Source organism: Salvelinus sp. IW2-2015, linkage group LG4p, assembly GCF_002910315.2.
Source record: "Salvelinus sp. IW2-2015 linkage group LG4p, ASM291031v2, whole genome shotgun sequence".
NCBI lineage: Eukaryota > Metazoa > Chordata > Actinopteri > Salmoniformes > Salmonidae > Salvelinus > Salvelinus sp. IW2-2015.
In genome coordinates, this window is record NC_036841.1 from 10983697 (window position 1) to 11005577 (window position 21881).

Genomic DNA, 21881 nt, shown 5'->3' on the forward strand with positions numbered 1-21881 from the left:
TATGTATACGGCTCATTTACATCTACGTGGGGAAAAATGTGCAGTATTATATGTATACGGCTACATGCACAAATCGTTTTTTTGTTGTTGTTGGACAACCTGGATAAAGTTCCAGACATCTGGTAGCTGCACCGCTATCTCTCTCTCTCTCTCTCTCATTTACATCTACGTGGGGAAAAATGTGCAGTATTATATGTATACGGCTACATGCACAAATCGTTTTTTTGTTGTTGTTGGACAACCTGGATAAAGTTCCAGACATCTGGTAGCTGCACCGCTATCCGCCTGTCATCGCCGGACTGCAATCTATGCTCCTAATCAGTTATGGAATATTGAAGACAATAAATAGCGGATGATTTACCAAGGCCTTTGTTGGCCTTACCTTACAGAGACCCCTCTCTGTGTTGTTTTAACACCAGCCGTCAAAAGCATCCCCTCGTCCCCATGGCTAGCTGTGAACAAAACACWGAGTATATCCTCAGAGATCATTCTTACTCCGGTACTCTAAATCCCTGACAGACAAATCACAGGCAGCCTGAGACAACTTTCAGCAGCTCCATCGAGTCTACAGACTGAAAATGTTCAACGGTGATCACTTAGCTGTTCTTATCAGCTGAATCGTTTACCCATGAACTTCATCTGTCACAATACAACCAGAACTGTAGATAAATCATGTTTGACCCGAAACATTAAAAACGTAGGGTCCAGAAATAGAAAGCCAGATAGTGCTGCTAAGGGATAAAAAGTCCTGAGAGAGCATGTTGACGAATCTTAACACTAACCCTTACCGAGAACTGCAGTATGTGTTGGTTTAACTAGATAATTGGTTTTCAAGACAGAATAGGAAGACATCTAAGAGTGACATTATGAGCAGCTTGCCGAGCTAATATGCTTATCAAGATGTATTTGGCGGTGAAGGGGTTTCTCTGTCACTCTCAACRGGACGCTATCCTCCTTTCCCATTGACCTGTTGGCCCCCTCTTCCCCCATTTGCAATGGTTGTCTCATCCCACCTGGCAAAATTATTGCCTGGTTTCGCAAACATCTCCAGCCAAAAAGAGGAGTTGAGTTGTAGGCTACGCATTTCCTCTCAAAATAACAAAATATTGTAAACAAAAAGTGAATAATGACATGACGTAATGGGAGTTAGTTTGAAGCACTGGATGAGCAGCGCTGCACGTTACACAGCAACGCAGAAGAACAACAAATAACCAGTCCAAATGCATCTTTAATCTCACTCAGCTCTCCGAACTAAAAATAACAAGCCAATCACCAAGCGGTAGGAAGTAGTCCGCGATAGGAACCCATACGCCGAACGACAGATTGAGGGATAGTGTGCTATCCCCTGGGAAAGCAACACCCAAACACCACACACCACCACACATCACACACACACACACACACACCACACAACCAACACACACACACCACCACACACAAGCAAACAATTACAGTTAAAACAAGCACTTACAGAAGCATATCAGAACTACCACTGCCATGGTGCTGTTGGACATTTGATCTGGCAATGTCCACCTCGTGCCCTTCCCAACAAACGCAAACAAAGACCTTTAGGAAGACATTAAGTATCAGCAGTCTGAAAGACCTTTGCTGCATCTGTCTAAAACACAATCAACTAACACGTGTCCACTCTCCAACCCCCCCTCAGAATATGTTTCCCAGTTCCTTGGTAACTCCCAGATCAGGTGGAATACATCCAGATAAAGAAATGTTTGGAAAATGTCAAGTGTGCCATGCCAGGTAGGTGCACTCCCTCATCTCGCCTCTTCGTTGGTGATGCTCCCCACCATCTCCCGGTGTGAACTAGGCAGATCAGGTATGGATACCTAACCTCACCCTGCTGGCTAGAAGATAGCAATGCTATCTATTGTTTCATATGTAAAAAGGTCTACTTCATGGAATTTATGCATTATGATTCCATCCATTTATGGTTACTGAGGCCTCTTGATCCCCTGTAGACTCGAGGACAAGCATCTTAACCGTTGAACTATTTAAAAAGTGTGTCGCGTTTCCTCTGACTAAATGTGGTTCCCACATACAAAATCAGTCATATTGTGTGTCTTGAGCAACCCCGTGTAGCTTAGTGAAACTGAGGAATAGCTGTCGAACAACCTCTATACATCTCCACCGTAGAGTAGGAAAGGAAAACAAGGATCTATGCAAGGAGGCCAGGACTCCTAACAGCATGGGACAAGTCAGCACTCTCATTAACTCCTGAACCTTCTGACATTCATGTGTGAGCAAGTATGTCTCTGTGTGTGCCACGTGAGAGGTATCTCATTTCTAAGGAAGAAGGACATGTGTAGAATTCAAGGGGAACATACGAGTTGAGAGAGAAAGGCAGACAGAGAGAGAGAGACAGAGATAGAGAGACAGAGAAAGAGAGYRAGAGAYAGAGAGAGGTAGGTAGGGCGGGAGGGCAATAGAGACAGGCAGAGAGGGAGATCGATCAAGAAGGTAAGATTAGCCAGAAAACACAAGAGGACCAGGGGATACTGTAGGGAGGGAGGGAGCCATGGGACCATTTCATCTCTTCAATTACAATCACCGGCAGCTGCCCTCTATCAGCAAGTTAGGAGCCTAATCTCTTAATCTCCCTGCCCTCTTCCACCTCTCTCTCTCCTTCCCTCCCCTCCTCTCACTCTCTCTCTGTTCCCTCCTCCCCATCTCACTCTCTCTGTTCCCTCCTGCCCCTCTCCCCCTGCCTTCTTCCCCCTCACTCTCTCCTCCTCCTCTCACTCTCTCTCCATGCCCTCCTCCCCCTCTCACTCCCTCCCTCCCTGCCTTCCATCTCCCTCCCCATTTTCATTTACCAGAAGTTCTTATCCAGAGCGACTTAGTCAGTGTGTTCAACGAAGCTAGATAAAAACTACCGCGTATCGTTTCTCTCCCTCTCACTGCCCTCCCTACTATCTTGCAGAGAACGGAAATGTGTCTTTTTGCTTACAACCCAACCCCCTGAGACACTCTCTCTCCCCACTATCTCTCTGTCCGTCCTCTACTTCTTCTCTCTCACCCTCCTCTTCAGTCTCTCCTCTCCCTCTAGGCCCTCGGTCTGTCTGGACAGAGTACTTCTCGTCAACACAACGGGCTGGGATTGTCCCGGCTGACGCGGCTCAGGGAGAGAAGAGCTCCCTCTGGTACAGCTCAGAGGAACTGCACTCACTCGGTCTCACCAATACAGCAACACAGGGCTGGGATTAAAGGTGCTGTTCAATTAGAGACAAACATATAGAACGTATTGCGGTCCTTATAGCAAGACTCATTGAAAATCCAACCACTGTCATACACAACCATGGTATATGATTTGGAGGTTGAATAATAGAACAACTAATCGGCAATAATCCCCAGCAGATATGAAGGCACTAGCTGGACCCTGTCAAACAGGCCTACAGTAATCTCCATTGATTCTCCCTGGTGAGTTTCCCAACACTAAACAGCAAGACCATCCAAGTTTGAGAGCCGATAATTTACAGATATGGAACCATTACTTTGTGGCTGTTTGAGAGGCTGAGAAAAAAACGTATGTTGTTGTGTACTCATACAGTATGTATTATATCCTAGTTAACATTTTCTTTCAGTATTTCATTCTATTCCCTGTACARAGACCCATACGAATGTGTGTTAGTCTTGGTCCGGGACTGTGGAACAAATTCGGTGGAATTGGAACAAAAGCAATTCTACTGTAGCAATAGGTCAGGTCCAAGCTGTGGATAGTTTAGAATGGTGGCTGAGAGGGAGAAAGAGAGGTGTGTCCTACCTGGGGTGAAGTGGGGTGCTGCTGGGACTAGCGACCAGCTCTGCTGTCCATAGACGTCCAGCTCACTCCCAGTCCCGACTCAGCATCCCGGAGAGGCAGGGCACGGATACACACTGGACAGAGCTGGACTTCCCCAAGGCCACATTCTACTTTGCCTTGATTAGACAGACAGACGCACGCACGCAAGCACGCACGCACACACACACACACACACACACAGCTTTTGCCAGTGCAGGGATCCCTTGCTCTTAATCCAAGACGCATATTTCTGAAAGGGAAAGAAAGAGCCTGGCTGAGTGGCAGTGGGGCTATCCCTGACTCCAATTACCTGCATTAGACTATCATACACCATGTGTGTGTGTGTGTGTGTGTGTGTGTGTGTGTAACGAACGCCCCCTTTGTCAGGGTTAAGTCTCTAGGGTAGGGACTTCCAAGTACAGTCACTAGAGGACCACAGAGAGAGAGAGTCACACACAGAAGACAACACAGTCATTGTAATCATGACTACTTTTACACAGAGATACTCACAACGCCTCACTCTTAACCAGTGTGGGGGTGCTGCTGCGAGTGCGAGTCACTCCAATCTGTTTCCAAGCTGCGGTAGGTTAATCCCCATCTCACACACACACACACACCACACACACCCACACCACACACACCCACACACACACAACACTCACACAACACACACACACACACACACAACCACACACACACACACCACACACACACACACACACACACACACACACACACACACACAACACACCAGAAGAAGAGCCAGAGAGATAATAAACCAGAAACCAACCTCCTCTGCAGAGTTTTTAGTGTGTGAAACAAAGGCATTGGACTTTGAGCCCAGATAAATCCTCGGTATGGCGTAAAGTCTCGGTAGTATGACATCAGGACATCTACCAGTCCATCAGAGCCAAGGAAGAATTGAAGGGACAATATGAGTTCTTGACTAAGGGCTGTGTGGTGTATTAAGTGTGAATGAGTCACCAGTACAGACTCCATCACGATCAGTCAGTCAGACAAAGCCCTGAAAAGATGAAGTGGAATTCTTCTTGGAATCCTCTCTGGGAAACAGGGGGAGGCTAACTACAAGCTACATATTTCTGCTCAGTGCTGCCAAGGAAAGTACAGCACCTAAAAGCCCTTACGCCTCTCTACTACATCTCAATCCTGGGCCCAAGCTGGCCCAAAGCCCCTCACATGGAAACTAACTCTGTGTGTGTGGTTCATGATGGAGTGTGTGTGTGTGCTCTCATCTCTTAAAGCCAGGGCTCCAGCAGCCTACGTGAAAAAACACGCCATTGACCTCCAAACTCTTAACGCTGCTAAACATACCAAACAAACTCAACGGAGAGATTTCAACCTCCCAGAGGAAATTAGTGAAACAAGAGATCTGACAGCTTTACTGTCTCGCTCCTCTATTGCGTTATGTCATACAAGCCTCTAAGTAGGTGTGCTGATCTAGGATCAGGTCCCCCCCCCCCCCCCCCTCACTGAATATGTATTTTCCATTATGATCTAAAGGCTAAACTGATCCGAGATCAGCACTCCTCCTCTGAGACTTGAGATGATCCATAAACAGAAACCTAAGGTGAGAGGGCTGTCAGTACGGACCTGAATGGTTCCATCCACGTGTTCCACTTATACAGTGCTCCCTACATAACAGATCATGCACTGGGACATTCATAGCTACGACAATAACAAGTCTCTTATGTGCCAACAGGGGAGACCTGGTGAAAAGTGAGACAGGGTTGTGACGCAAATGAGGAGCCAGAGAGGAAAGAGAGAAAGCCAGTGGACCACGGAGGGAAAGGAAGTGGACTTTTACCACACGCTCTGTGGTTCCATGTTTGTGTGTAGCTCAACGGTAAGGGACACACACGCACTCTCCCTCTCTTCCGTCTGACCCCATGGAAATGTACTGCCCCTGTGTTCGGCCACTCAGGAGGGTTGGAATTCAGGGGTCGGGGTCCAATTGCCGGCCGTTCCTGGTCGTTTGTCGGTTCGGGGGATCTCTGGGAGTTGTAATGATTTAATAGTGGTGAGAGAGTGGCGGGTGGCTGTGGTACGCTTCACACGGCTGGGATTCCAGGGGACTGAGCTGACCCTCCCGACCCCCACCCTCCGAGCTCCAGCCTGCCGGCCCTTCTGTCACCTCATTCCAGGCAGAGCTCACAGTTAAAGCAGGGCATACGGTGAGGAGCAGCAGTGGCAAGTTTCACAGGGGCGGGTGTGCGTAAACACTTGATGTCTCTATCCACATTGAGCTGAACTGAATGTGTTGGGAGTGAGTTCCCCCTACTGCTTATTCATCAAAACATACTAGTCTGACCACCACCACTAAACTCTGACTGAAGTCTCATAGTTGTGGCTATTATGCTCCCCTGAATGCTGATGTGCTGAACTGGCACTTCCCCTTCTGTCAGTGGACGATAACTCACCGGATTGGACCATGGCTGGCTGGGGGGGGGGGGATCAGAGGGCGGGTGACTGGTACGCTGCTTCCTGACACCCCTGCCTAACTCTCTCTCACACACCTCACTCTAGTCTGGCTGCTCTGGGTTGAACTCTGACCTAGGGAAGCTAGCAGAGAGGAAGGGATGGCATTACGCTGGGCCTCAATCATACAGCTAGGACTGGTGGGGTGGATGTGTGTCTCCTGGTGAAAGACTGGGATGGACTACTTACGTAGGACGTGACCCTGAACCAGCCCTAACAAAGAGATGGTACAGACAGACCTTTTAACAACCTCACAGCTTTCTACATACCACAGAATGTTTATGAAGCCAGAGGACACACAACAACAAAAACTGAATTGCAATAAACTCTGCTGGTGCCTGGRGGCGGAGAGAAGCAAAAGAGGACATGGACAAAACAAAATGGCCGAAAGAAGACGTGTGTTTTTCCAGTAAAAAAACCTACTTTTATTATTTGTCTAGAGAACAGGCTGTGGTGGGTGGAAGTCTATGGAGGAGTAAAACCAGAGAGATGGGGCGGAGTCAAACAGACCAGGGCTGAGACCAGGCGGGTGGGATGGCACCCTCTGTTTCCATAGTTACAAGGCCAAGGCTCCCATTGGGTCCCAGGCAGGAAGGACGATGGGCTCCTTCTGCATTACTTCCAGCACCTCGGGGGCCAGGTACTTCTTGTCCACGACCACCTCGTACACGTATTCAGAGAACCACTCGTCGGTCATGATTAGGTAACCTGCACACACACACAGATACATTGGGTTAATTCATACAGTTAAAAGGTTACAAAAGACCCGATGAAGGTGTAATTGAGATTGTTGGTATAAGATCCATTCAATCTGTGGAGCGTCGAGATCCACGACGTGCCGCTGGAGTTTCTTTTCAGGAATCATTAGTCTTGATTAACACCCGTCTCTAAGACCAGGCAGTCTGAAATCCATTAGCTAACAGCAGTACCAGTGACTCACCCTGTACTTCAGTGGACTGCCCTATACTGAAAGCAATAGGTGTGAGTGTTCTAAAGTGTGTGGCCTGTCTGTCTGTCCCACACAACACCTGGGTTTAAATACTATTTGAAATCTTTCAAATGCATGGCTAGGACTGGTTTTCTTTAGCCTGCATGGAGTGCCAGGTGGGCTGGGTTTGCACTTTTGGGACTTTTCTATTGGTTCCATTGCACCAAGCAAGCAAAGCGGAAGTATTTGAAATGATGTCAAATAGTATTTGAACCCAAGTCTGTCCCACACTTCTGTCCTCAAGTCGCACACCCCGATAAATCTCKAGATTGCAAGGGAGGGACTGACCGACACACATKATTTTATTCATRAACACAGCATTAGGCCACTTTATCCTTCCCACCCAAAAAAGATGAAAGAATATCTCGAATGCCACTTCATCTTGCTCTAATACATTTTCATAACAAGCCCAAAAACACAACTTTCAGTGTACATGATCCCACTCTGAGACATTGGCCCTGGAAACACGTACAGACACAGGCCACGGCCTCGCTCTCACAGACAGGGTGACCGAGAGTACATCAAATCATAAAGAACAGCATATAAAACACTTGATATGAAGAGATTAGACCGGCGAGAGCAGGATGTTTAATGACAATAGGGGCATTCCTCATACAGTGTTCTTATTTATCTACAAGGGCAATGGGCCTGTCTGAACAAAATAACAACCCAGATTACAGACAGACAGGAAYAGGAACAGCTCCAATCTATCCACGTGGCGATAGATTTGGGATTTGAGCAGGCACGGGCTGGTTCGTTTGGGCACGCAGCAGAAAACGTTTTAAAARATTTTCCAACTAATGTTTCTTATTGGACAAGTCCAGGTAGTCCCTCCGTGTTTCAGACAGTTTTTTTCCCCCGTTTGGTGCCTAATGAACGCGATCCTGTGGTTATACGGGATTGTGTAATGGTCAGAGCTGGGGACTAGACCAGATTGTGACCGCTGTTTGGTTTTCCTCTCATCTCTGGACCCGGGCAGTGTTTAGAGCGCATCCCTCCCCCGCTGAAAAGTTGCATTATCGATGACGTCACAGGGTCCTCGGAAAAACGTACCTCAGCTCAAAACAATACCCCCGCTTCTGTGTGTTATTCATTCTGGGTGTTATTCGTTCTGGGTGTTATTCGTTCTGGGTGTTATCCGTTCTGGGTGTTATTCGTTCTGGGTGTTATTCGTTCTGGGTGTTATTCGTTCTGGGTGTTATTCGTTCTGGGTGTTATTCGTTCTGGGTGTTATTCGTTCTGGGTGTTCACTCTGCGTGTTCTTCCTTTCCAGTTAAGATGTGTGCGTGTCGGGTGGCGGTTTCGTATAGCGGCATTATTTGTCTTAACGGGACTGCAATGTGTCCTACCTCGTCTTACAGGGAGAGCTGTGGATGGCGTTTATTCAGACGAAACGTTCTGCTTTAGATCAAATAGTACAGCTGAGTTGAGCAATACGGGTCACAGACTGCTAAAGCGAGCATTGTCTGCAGCACATCCTGTTTCCATCATCAAATCAAATGTATTTATGTAGCCCTTCGTACATCAGCTGATATATCAAAGTGCTGTACAGAAACCCAGCCTAAAACCCCAAACAGCAAGCAATGCAGGTGTAGAAGCACGGCGGCTAGGAAAAACTCCCTAGAAAGGCCAAAACCTAGGAAGAAACCTAGAGAGGAACCAGGCTATGAGGGGTGGCCAGTCCTCTTCTTTATCTCCTTAGTTCGCCATAACGACAACATTATTTCCCAAACCTATCTGCGACGACGTCACCAACGTAAATGTAATAGCAGATATAAGAGTGTGTCCATAGTCTGCCCGGTAACGTGATATGTTAACAAGGGAATCGCAATAGCCAGTACAAATATTGTTTCTCACTATTCCGAAGTAGCTGTAAAAGGGGCGGTGTAGAATCCCAGAGGTGCGTTGAGAAGGGCATCTCTAGCCTATAAACAGTCTGTCACAATGAAATATCACATGTCAGATTGGCCCACATTTCCCATATTTGTATAATAATCGCGGAAAGGTACAAATAGTGCACTCTGAGGACATAATAATCAATCTTGAGAAAAGCCCTGGTGTTTGGAGGGTTTGGYCAGTTTGCACCAGGCACCATGGTGTTAACCTAATTAGGTGGGATCCTCTTGGGGGAAACAAAATATTACAGCCAATTGGATAGATGCTAACCCTCGAAACCTTACGAACACACATTTTCTCCCTCCGCCGTGGCGTTGACAAGTCCTCCCTCCCCGTCCCCAGCTGTCCAACAAGCGGTGCTCACCGCCGCYGGTCCTCCACACCGTTTGTTTTCAATAACTTTATTAATACATCTGAGGGGAAAGAGAGCGGATATGAAGGCTTTCTCCCATCTGCGTGGATGTTTATGGAATATGCGTGAAATACAGTTGATTTGAGGAGGCTTTGGTGTTAGGCCTTTTTATATATTTTCAATATGCAGATGACATGAAGTCATTGACCAGGAAGTGGAACTACATAATAAAACCAAAATAATCTGCACTGGAATGTAGAGCACAGGGTGCGTAGGGATGGAGAGAGAGAGAGGGAGAGAGGAGAGAGAGGGGGGAAAGAGAGAGAGAAAGACAGAGGGGGAAAGAGAAAGGTGGGAATGGTGGATAATTACGTATTTTGATTAAAAAGCCACACAGTCCCAACAGAGGAGGGTTCAGTATTTGTTTCCTTTCAAATGTTTTAGTGGCGCTGGATGGAAGAAGAAAAATACTATTTGAACCCAGGCCTGTAGTCTGACAGTGTCTGAGCCGGACTTTTCCACACAGAGGAAGTCGGGAGGCTGAAACAAAATGGCGTACTGTTGTGTTGTGAGAGGGACAAAGGGCCGTTGTCTGGGAAACATCCCCGTTGTTGTGCTTTCTCTCCCTCTGGGGTTCATAGCCATAACAGACAAAGCTACGGTCGGGGGCCACACATGAGAGGATGCCGCAAAACTAACCCCAAACCAAAGCCAGCCCTCCACACCAAGTCAATTATAAATTCATAACAAAGCCAGGTGGGTGGGGAGGGAGCTAATCCTACTTCAAATTCAATTGACCTGACAGGAAATTCAACTGTCCCTGTGATTGTACACTGACGCCCTGTGGTGTGAGAGAGAAGAGAGACGAGGSGTCTGCGCTTTCACATAGCTCGGCTCAGGCGGACCTAGAGGGGCTCTCGTGTTGCGAGAGGCAGGCAGACGTCACAAGGCTGCGTGAGAACGGGCCCTCTCCTCCTCTGACCTCTGACCTCTGGCCGACTCAGCGCTCTCACCTTTATTCCCACGGTCGTCGCCCCAGGAGTTCTCCACCCTCCACTTCTCATAACCTCCATCCTTTTCATCCTGCTAGAGTGAGCGAAAGGGAGAACGAGAGAGAGAGAGAGAGAGACAGAGCTCAATCAAAATGGGTATGATTATTAGGAGGCAGATGTACCCAGCAAATGGAGAAGAAGTCCAAATAAGTCTGTGTTTTCTGCTTTATGCCCGTCATACATGGAGTACACTATACATGGTGGAAGTATATTCAGCAAATGATACAGTATGTCCATTAGTAAGAGAGGAGGGCAGGATTCCTAGTGGGGTGCAGGGCAGGACTGGTAACTCCTATGTTGTGTAGCCTAGGGCCCTGTCCAGCTGTTCTGAGGGGCAGGAGGAGACAGCTGGGGTTCACATACAGGGGGGGAAATTGACAGCCATTTTAAAACATGCAGTCGATTCAAACGACTGTAAACACCACACTGGACGCCTTTGGTGCAGAGTCACTGGGGAACACTCAAATGCGGCGAGTGTGTACGTATAAGTGTGTGCTACCTTGTCGGTGACAGCGGTGAGGATCATGGCGTGGGTCATGAGGGAGTCTCCGAAGATCAGTCTCTCTGCCTTGGACAGGTTCTTTACGGACACCCCGAACACCAACTCATGGTTGAACCTGAGAGATGGGGGAACACAGGGAGGGACAGGATGAGATCTCTCTCACTCACACACACACACGCACACACACGCACACACACGCACACACGCACCTGACTGATAGTGAGTTATACATGCGATGTTGACGCATGTGCACCTCTCTCTCGTAAAACTCACACATTCATGTCGTTGATGCCCAGTTTGCCATGGAAATGCTTGCCCACGTCACAACCGAACCACACAGCCTACGAGAGAGAGAGGGAGAGAGAGGGAGAGAAACATGCGTTACAGGTAGTGTCTCCTTGCACACTCGCTCAGTTGTCAGACGTAGCCATGATCTACCTTACCGGACACGCTCACACACCCCCACACAGTACCTCTCCCTCTTTGATGGAGTCCGCGGCCGCCTTTTTGAGTAGCTGGATGGGCTGGTTGTTGTACAGGGTGTTGTGTCCGCCCACCATGTTGCCCAGGAACTCAACGCTATACAACTTCTCATAGGGGTTCTGAGGCCGCGGGTCATTCACCAGACAGATCTGTTCGGGGCGGGGGAGGGAGAACAGAGATTAGACTCAGCTCATCAACAAACACAGGAAGAGAGGGCATTATTCCTGACTCCAACGCTTGGTCTAATATAGACTAACTGGGCCCCGGTGCTTTTCCTGGGTCGCAAAATTCAGAAAACGTCCAAAGTTTCCAGGAACTTTGGGAATTTTGCGACCCCAGGGGAAAAACTCATGGCCCTAATAATGATTAGCTCTTGTAATAATTCATTACGATCAACTCAAAGCCTATATTGATATTTTATTCAAATAAATCAATAAAAGCTGGGTAAAAAGTTGACCTTGTCCTGGATGTTGTAGAGGGGCTTGACCAGTTCCTTGTAGAACTGCTGAGGGGACAGGGGGCCCATGCGGTGGAAGTTCTTGTCCTTGTCTCTGTACTCCCAATAAATGGAGTCAGCGGGGCTGCCCAGACACACAGTGGCCACCCGGAAGACCTGTACGCAGCGCACGTGAAAAAACAGACAGGGGAAAAAAACTTAATCWTGCATTACCACTGTAAGACAGACAGAGCACATTGATATCTCTTAGATAGTCTCTATGTAAAAGCGCCATTGTAAAACTCAAACTCGGGACCAAAAAGAGCTTAACAGTAGTGTGAGCAGGATATCCGCCTGGCTGTATCGCTCGCTCTTCCTGTCGTTGTGGTTTCTGACTGTGTTCCCATGGTGTTCCTCTGGCCTCTACCAGTCTGTTTTGACAGGGTTCTCAGAATAAGCCTTCCCTTCAACTGATACGTCAATCTCGGGAATTTCCTTCTGAAAAGACGTTGTGTATACCAGTCCTATCAAAGCCTATTATTTAAGAGGATGTTTTGGTGGTTTGAGAACACCCTGCATTGTCGGTCTCTGATAACGCTATGTCGGGCTGTCAATCACCGACTCCCAATCTGGCATGTACACGTAGGTAGTCCGACCGTTAGTACGCGAGCACACATATGCAATACACGCACGTCTATATTTACGAGGACTTCCCATTGACTCCCACTATTTTCATTTACTTTCGGCAAAAAAGTCCAGACAAATTAAACTCCTCATAGGGTGAAAATAGAACTGGGGAATTACGTTTGGCCCTGAAGCTCTTCACCAAAGCAGAGACACTCAGGGACTGTTGCTGCTGCACTTTTCCACTGTGTCAACTACATTAACTACTGATGGCATGCCTGTCTTCAGGTTGATCGTAGTCAACTATTCCCACGTAGGCCCTTGTTGTAAATGAAGAATTTGATGCTTTTGCTGACTCAACTGGTTAAGGTTAAATAAAACAAAAATATTTTCAAAAAGACAGCACACCCAGTACCATTCCCACCTACCCAGACCCTCACAGTAACCCTCACCTTTTCCAACACCCAGACAAGACGGCGCCTTGAAGACTCTGGGTTTGTTTTCTCTGTCCCGTTGCCCCGCGGCGCAGTCTAAATGCCAACCGCGCCCATCCCTGCCCTGTATTTAACCAGCACGGGCCCCAGATGCCCCGAACACACAAACAGGCCCCTTTGCCCCCGTGCCCTCGGCCCCTGTACCACCTCACATCCCTGTCTCCTCCTTGGCAGGTTAAATAAACGCCCCTGCCCGTCCAAACACAACAGGGCACCCATGTAGACCCGGTGAAACGAGGCTACGCTCTTCACAAAACAATGAGCCAGAACCCCACTGACGTCAGCAGGCCTCAGCAGCACAGCCCTCAGTGAGTCAATATTGAATCACCTGCCTCCAAAACGGACAGACGAAGATGAGCACGAGACACTGGGTGGGCTGGGCGCGTCTCCATTAGAATCATGTATATAGCACTACCGCCAAGATTCCTGGTACTGTCTCTTCTGTCCTGTACTTGCTAAAATGTTGATTATGAGTAGCCTTGTTCCATTGTATTCCTTCACTGTGTTTACCCCCAGTTCATTTCTCAGCACTGGTACAGTCCTCCTCAGTACTAGACTACCAAATCTTTTACAGATATCCAACCATTCCTGTTGGCTCTCTCCCTCTCAGGACACAGACAGCCCATCCATCAGCATGGACAAGCAGAGGCTGACAGGGTCATGTGTGGGGAGCAGGCGGCCCACCTTCCCTTCCTGCCTGCCTGCCACCCTACCCTGGCCCTTCCACTGAGGACAGACACACTGCGTTGAGGATGGAAGAGGGAGAGGGGAGATTTACGACTGCTGGACACCGTGTTTGACCAGTGTCTTTAGAGACCGCTTGCTTTCTTTTTAAATGTCTGTGTCACTGTCTGTATATCTTCTGACGTACACTACATAGCTCCTCTCCCTCCCACTCCAAAACACTGCTTCAGCGGGTGGGTGGAGCTGGTGAAAGAATGCAAAACGCAACAGCAAGAATCCCATGGCTGCCGTCTGTCGGGTGCTGGCTGTTGTGGATTTGTAAGCCGTTTGGGAAAGGTTAGTAAGGTTTTTGTGTGGTTTCTGAGCGCAGGCAGGCTTCTTCAAGGCCACCCGGCTCCTGATTTTCTGCTCGGCCAGGTTTGAATTAGGGCCTTATCTGAGATGGCGGCTGGGATCCCCTGTTATTGACAAAACAGGAAGCCGGAGTGACCTGTGTTTGTTTGGGGAAATTGCACCGCCTGCACCAGAGGACAGTCCTACAATAGCCTGGGAAAAACATTAAAACACACGTTGTAATAAGAAAGTGTCCGTCTTCATAAAGACCGACCCAGACGGCAACACGGGACTGATTAACAGTAGTCTAAGACCTGGCTCTTGTCTTCAAAGGTTTTGCAACGGAAAGCGAAAAGGAGTGTTTCTTATTGGACAAGTTTAAGATACAAGACATTCCCTTCCTGCCCGTTCTCTTCCGTTTGGTGCCTAATGAACAAGGCCCTGTACTCATACATCTATAGAAACGCTCCGTAACCCCATTTCATCTGAACAGGCCCAGCAATTAATAGATTAAGGAAGCTCCTCTAGATCCACAGCATGCCCCCTCCCCCCCCACCTGTGGGACAACGCAGACCGTATTCTTGTGTCGTGTGACATGGATGAAGCCCAGGTGTGGGTAATAAGGCCTGTAATTGGCCGATGCCGGGGCATTCGGAGAGGCTGCGTGTCTCAGTGGATCATGCTAGCCTTTGAGCGTACCTACGTAGCATGTGTTTGCATGCTTGGCAGTAAACACTGGAGCGCCTGCAGCCCGACAGCCAGATAGCGCCAATGCTACAGCAACACACGCGCTCCATCCTTTCCTCGTCGGCTCACGCATGCCTGTTTGTTTGTTGATTTACTTCCCGTCGCCCAAACAGAAGGAAATCCCCTCTTGTTAGGGGAGYAATAAACAAACAAACAACACAACAGCACAACACACTAAAACACCTTGTGCTGGTAACTGTGAAGGGTGGAACCTGCCACGGCCCGTATCCACACAAAGTGTCTCAGAGTAGGAGTGCTGATCTAGGATCAGCTTTTCTTTTGAATCACAATGAATAAAAAGGGAGGACCTGATCCTAGATCAGCCCTCCAAGTCCAAGACGCTTTGTGACTACGGGCCTTGCTGCTTTCGAGTCAAAGCCCTGGGACGCAGAGCCTAGATGAAACTGTAAGCAAATGACCCGTTTGAGAGAGCAGCTGGGGTAGAAGAAATGGACTGGGCTTGACTGAGACTTTCTGGCCTTGTAAACAGAAAACACATGGGGTCATTACAGATTGTAACAACGTTGTCAAATTAAGAAATATGAGCTGATGAAGTGCGGCGGGCCGCTTTTCAGAGCTGGCAAACGAGCCCACACAATAACACAAACCCACCCACAGCGACCTGCTGCTACAGCCAGCGCTGAGCCAACACACTGACTACGTCCCAAACCGCACCCTATTCCCTTTATAGTGCACTACTTTTGACCAGAGCCCCCAATGGGCCCTGGTCAAAGTAGTGCACTATATAAGGAAGAGGGTCCATTGAGATGTAGCCACTCTAAAGGCCGTCGCAGCATGTCAGTCAACTCACTGTCCAATCAATGACTCCTTACAATCTACAAACACAGCACTCATACTGAACACAATCACATGTGCCTGAAGGAGAATTTCTATTCAGAATGTCCGGCGCCAAAATGGGCACGTTCTATACAGCAGAAACAGCACAGAACTGGTTATGATTCATTCTGCATGACGCAATGCAACATGTACCAGACTGAAGGAGTGCAGCAGAGAGGATGTGAGGAACGTGTCTGTGTGTGTGTGTGTGTGTGTGTGTGTGTGTGTGTGTGTGTTGTGTGTGTGTGTGTGTGTGTGTGTGTGTGTGTGTGTGTGTGTGTGTGTGTGTGTGTGTGTGTGTGTGTGTGTGTGTGTGTGTGTGTGTGTGTGTGTGGTGATATGTGTGGCGCGTGCTAGCAGTCGGACTACCTACAAGTGAGGTGGTGTGTGTGCCTATACGAAATCTGTGTGTGTGTGTGTGTGTGTGTGTGCTTGGGAACGTCTCCCTGTGTTTGTGCGCTCCTGCACACACTCCTGCATGCCTGTTACAGTGTACATGTCTGTGTGTGCTTCTGCAGGGACCAGGACATCAAAAGGGAGGCCCCGGGTCTTTGAAGCTGGTGGGTAGCATGGTGGTACGTGGTGCAGCCTGTCCTCTCTGGCTCTCAGGCCTGTCATGTGGAGCCTGGACGAGGACAGAGTGATGCTCTCCAGCACCCTGTCACACTCCTCACCCAGGGAGTGTGCACAACGCCAGACCCTCCCCGCCTAAAGTAGGCCTGACATCCCCTYGCTTAACGAGGGCTGAGTCTGGGAGCTTTGATCAGCTATGACTCACACACCAACTCTAAAATGTAACCACAGACACACACTCACCAACTCTAAAATGTAACCACAGACACAAACACCAACTCTAAAATGTAACCACAGACACAAACACCACTTCTGAATATAAACACACGCCACTTCTAAGCATACATAGAAACACGCACGCACGCACGCACGCACGCACGCACGCACGCACGCACGCACGCACGCACACACACACACACCACTTCTAAACGTTCACACACGCACAAACCCACAACCTCTCATACTTGGTGTTTACATGGTTTACGTGTGCAGTCTGAACCCAGAACAAGGTGGCACAGCCCGCACACTGAAGTCACACGCAGCACTCGGAAAAGGACTGCAATACTCTGTAATTGAACATGACACGTTTCAAATSGCCTGGGAAGTGTCCCAAATMGCCCCCTATTCCCTATATATAGTGCACTATAAAGGGAATAGCGTGGCATTTGGGAAGCAGCCCTACTGTGTCAACACAACATGCTGAGTGACGAGCACAGAGAAGTTAATTAATGAAAAAGGKCCCGACTAACTGATCACATCCGACAGAGTGTATTCTAGCTTAATTAATTATGGCTAATTTGTTGGCTCGCTAGCTAGGAGCTAATCTAAATCACGTCACAACAGTGACGTTTCACTCGTCGCAACAGATGCCAAGCATAAATAGAAGCCCGGAAGCGCAGTCAACGCACCCTTCTCCGTACGGACGCCCACGAGACGGGAGGAGAGGCGCTGGTTACACCATTCACCCTCCCAGGCCAACATCCCCCACCTTTCTCTCTCTCTCTTCACACTCCCCCTGGCTGCCAGAGCTGTGTTACACAAAACAAACTACTACCAGGTGGACAAACAAACACGTTGACAAAAAAAAAAAGAATACGCTCTTGTTCATAGAAGAAGTGCAACGAGGGAGAACCGGAAGTGTTGCACAATCAGAATGTGCTGTAGCTAGCGTAGTGTATCCAGAGCGGTAAGGGTAGTAGACACAGAGTCTGTTTAAACAAGCAGTCAGGGGCATATACAACAGAACTGCTCCACACAAAAGCTACATCCTTTATGTAATGTTCTCTCTCTGGCTGTGTGATATTGACTGACTGACCACACATACACACCTCTGTCTTAAGTGGTACTGGGAACGTTGGGACATTAAGGCTTTTCCCTCTCACAATGAAATTGCCTTACGCCATTCAATGTGAGGAGCGTTGCGATAAAGATCTTGTTTATGGAACATTCTGTCATCAGGTCCGTGAGGCGTGTGTGAGTGCACGTGGACACACACACACGCATGTGGACACACACACACTCTCTCTCTTTGCTGCCAGAAGTATAGAATGACAAGCTGTCACCAGTGGATTATAAACAGTACGGGCCATATATCACTACAGCCATTGTTGCTAAATGAGGAAGAGTTGGGTTACGCAATGTTATGCAGTGCTGGGAGGGGCTTGTGATTAGGTCCTAATTCATTACTACTGAGATTTGATAGAGGAATCAGTGGTGTGGTGAAAGTCAATACAATATCAAGTCAATGGTATTAGATGGGGTAGTGTACTACTCACACACACGCACGTACACACACACACACACATCTTTGTTATCAACCTGTAGCTCTCTGTGTGCTGCTACAACAAGCGACAGGTACATTTGAATTGAATGGCCAATAACTAATCTGAAAACAAACATTGCCTAATAACTACTGGAGCCGTAGTGGTTATCGTCCTTGCCTACCCAGTACCTGCTGTGTTAAACACATACAGGCGTATTACAGCACGTGTCCTTCTCAGAGCACAGATCTACGGTCTGTTATACAGCCCCCTCCTCTGGACAAACTGACGCAGTGCTACAACATTATTGAAGAGGAAAACAGTGTGTGGTGTGATGTGGTGGCGGTGTGTGTGATGTGGTGGCGGTGTGTGGCTCGTGCGCTATGTGTGGTGTGCGAGTCGTGTGCGTCTTTCCCTAACATGCGCTTACCTCCTCAATCATGGTGTCCATGGCGTCAGACAGCTCGGCTTCAGTGGATTCACTGGCCACCATGTTCCGCAGTCTTAGACAGTATTCTCTCAGCTGGAAGCCAGGGAACATTGGCATGACATAGTACATAGCGAACTTTATTACCTCATGACATTGCGGAGCATGTCGGGTAAGGGTTAGTTATCTGGGTCTTCTACAAGAAAACAGACGACACCAAAATAAGAAAGGGTGGCTTCTACGCTCTGTCCGTGGCGTTCCACTGCGCTAAGTAGAGTGTATATGCTTGTACTGCCTTGTATGAAACAGGAGGACTAGGTTTTGTGTTGTTGTACTTCTACACAAGACATAATTATGAATCGGAAATGTCGCAAAGATGTAAGTGAGTTGACCTACCTTGTGATTGAGGATGTCATTCATTCGCCGCGAGGCCTCGGAGCTGTGAGACTCTGGGAAGCATTTCTTTGGGATAACTCCGTACTTTTCTGATGATCGGGGAAAGGTAATAACATATATATGCCATTAAGCGAACGCTTTTATCCAAAAGCGGCTTACAGTCACGCCTGCCTACATTTCTCCTATGGGAGGCCCCAGTGGGAATCGAACCCACGACCCTGGCGCTGCAAGCGCCATGATCCACCAACTGAGCCACAGAGGACCATAACTTTAAGGCTTTGCACACGGAATGAGGTCAAAACTAATGTAATACGTAGGGGATAGGATGCTATTTGGGACGCACKCTTGATCTAAACCACAAACCTGACTCGTTAAAACAGTGGAAGGGTAGTTACATAGAATGTCTAATTACAAGGAATTACACAGTAACTACTACATTAGTAACTCACCTGAAACAGAATCTAGACAGTTCCAGTATAATTTTGCTTATTTTCTGCAGTAAACGGCCACCGCCGAGTAGTCTAGTTACCAAGGTAGTTACACTGTGAGTCCTAAATGAATAGGGTGCCTATTCCCTACATATGACCCCTGGGCCAACGTAGTACCTGATTTAGGGAATAAGGTGCGATTCATGACTCAGCCACGACATAGAATAATGCAAACGAAGCAGCAACACTCCCCTGATCGGGTAACAGGTATGAACTGACCAATGAGGTTGACCAGCATATCCCACTGGCCGCCGTCGTTGGTGGGATTGGAGAGCAGGAACTGGACCAGTCTGCCGTCTACAGGCTCCTTCCTCTGGGCTGTCTCCACACAGGCCTGCAGGAAGTAGTAGCACCGCTCCACCTGAAGGGAGGATGGAGAGAGTGCAGAAAAGGGACATGATGGAGAGGAGACGAGAGAGGGGGGGGTCACGGTGACATCCAAACGGTACAACATTGTCCAGTGTACAGAGCGCCACACACAAAGGGGGTTTAAGGCAGACAATGAGTCTAATAGTACTAAAGATACGCACTGCCAAACACACCAACACTGTTCACACCCCACCGCTGAAATGTAACAACAAATGCATTGTATATTCTAGTGGCTGTTGCTAAAAGTTGCTCAAGTGAATACATGTGATTTTAATAAGACGAACAAATGTGGTCTTACCTTGTCCCAGAAGAAGAGGTAGGACTGACTGAACTCAAACTCTTCGATGTTGAACTTTTTCATGAAGGGAAGGCGCATGACGTTGNGTGGTCTTACCTTGTCCCAGAAGAAGAGGTAGGACTGACTGAACTCAAACTCTTCGATGTTGAACTTTTTCATGAAGGGAAGGCGCATGACGTTGAGGCACGAGAAGATCCAACATCTCCCTGGAACCCACAATCAGCACGGATGAGTATGGAACTGTGTATATGGAGCTGTGCCTCAATGGCAGCTTCCCAAATAACACTCTATCCCCTATTCAGACACATAGTTAGACCTCCTTTCTCCCCACTCCACGGTTGTGTCCCAAAATGGCACCCTATTCCCTATATAGTGCACTACCCTACTGTATATAGTGCACCAGTAAGACTAGCTGTCGCCATTGGCGTCAGCTAATGGGGATCCCAATAAATCAAATCAAAAATGTTGACTAGCGCCTATAGGGCTCTGGTCAAACGGAGTGCACCATGTAGGAAATAGACTGCCATTTGGCACGCAGCCCCACCACATCTCTGCATCAGGTACGTAGGTCTATTCCGTTCACATGCAGTCTTTGTACATGGCCAGGCCCCTGGAGTAGTTACAGATGCTGGGTGTCAAATATATAGGCACCCTTGCGCGGAACACAAAAAAAAAATAAAAAAAATAAAGGAAACTGAAAAACATTTGTTTTTCGTGTATTTGTTTGAGTTACAACTCAAATGTAGAATTTTCACTTCAAAGACAACAATGGCCTGGACTAAATGATCTGCAATTTTTTATTTTATTTAACTTTTATTTAACCAGGCACGTCAGTTAAGAACAAATTCTTATTTACAATGACGGCCTACCGGGGAACAGTGGGTTAACTGCCTTGTTCAGGGGCAGAACGACAGATTTTTATCTTGTCAGCTCGGGGATTCGACCCAGCAACCTTTCAGTTACTGGCCCAACGCTCTAACCACTAGGCTACCTGCCTCCCCGGTGGCTACAAGGTAAAAAATTGTCATACAACCAGTTTTAAAAAGAAAAAACAGAACATTCTGCTCCATTGCAATCCATTGTAAAGTGCAAGGGTGCCAATATATTTGACCGTATCTGTAGGTAAGTGTACCTGAGTTTTTCTGGTTGGTGATAGGCTTGCCCTCTGTGGGGATGGAGTGCTGGAATATGTGCACGGTGTCCTGGACCGTCTGCCTGTGCAGACACACCTCCAGCGGGTCGATGCACGTGGACACGTTCTGGGCCAGCAGGTACCTGGGCTCTGCCCGCAAACGCTTCACAAAGGAGGCGATCTTCTCCTGACTCAAACCTGAGGAGGACATTAGAGAGGTCATAATTTTTAAGGAAACAGGAACAGGGTTAGCCTGGTTACTGGTCTGTTTATGCTCTCTTTCCAACTTTGTAATGGAATTAGCCTGCCAAACATTGTTTGGCGTGACAAGGAGTTGGCATAAGCGCAGAAATAGATCTGAGACCAGGCTAGGCCAGGGTGTATTAGAAATGGAAACAGATCTGAGACCAGGCTAGGCCAGGGTGTATTAGAAATGGAAACATGATCTGAGACCAGGCTAGGCCAGGGTGTATTAGAAATGGAAACAGATCTGAGACCAGGCTAGGCCAGGGTGTATTAGAAATGGAAACAGATCTGAGACCAGGCTAGGCCAGAGTGTATTAGAAATGGAAACAGATCTGAGACCAGGCTAGGCCAGGGTGTATTAGAAATTGAAACAGATCTGAGACCAGGCTAGGCCAGGGTGTATTAGAAATGGAAACAGATCTGAGACCAGGCTAGGCCAGGGTGTATTAGAAATGGAAAACAGATCTGAGAC

At 48.0% G+C, this 21881-nt stretch overlaps 1 protein-coding gene and 1 pseudogene across 3 annotated transcripts; both read right to left on the minus strand.

Annotated features, from left to right (window-relative positions):
• Positions 1-4407, minus strand: part of LOC111957146 (sodium-dependent serotonin transporter-like) — a 17006-nt pseudogene extending 12599 nt beyond the window's left edge.
• A 2284-nt stretch (positions 4408-6691) lies between these two features.
• LOC111960488 (bleomycin hydrolase) lies at positions 6692-21374 on the minus strand. 3 transcript variants are annotated; one of them, XM_023982489.2, is made up of 11 exons: positions 21164-21374; positions 20128-20237; positions 19584-19725; positions 18877-18965; positions 18484-18576; positions 12023-12178; positions 11556-11714; positions 11356-11423; positions 11080-11197; positions 10542-10611; positions 6692-7000 (listed from the first exon to the last, which is right to left on the minus strand). In XM_023982489.2, exons 1-11 carry the CDS (start codon positions 21372-21374, stop codon positions 6849-6851), a joined length of 1368 nt encoding a protein of 455 aa, XP_023838257.1. In that variant the 3' UTR covers positions 6692-6848. The 3 variants fall into 3 exon arrangements, with proteins under 3 accessions (XP_023838257.1, XP_023838256.2, XP_023838255.2); XM_023982488.3 differs by lacking the exons at positions 20128-20237; positions 21164-21374 and adding an exon at positions 20032-20112; XM_023982487.2 differs by lacking the exons at positions 20128-20237; positions 21164-21374 and adding an exon at positions 20032-20112 and having other exon boundaries at positions 10542-10614.
• Positions 21375-21881: the final 507 nt, after the last annotated feature.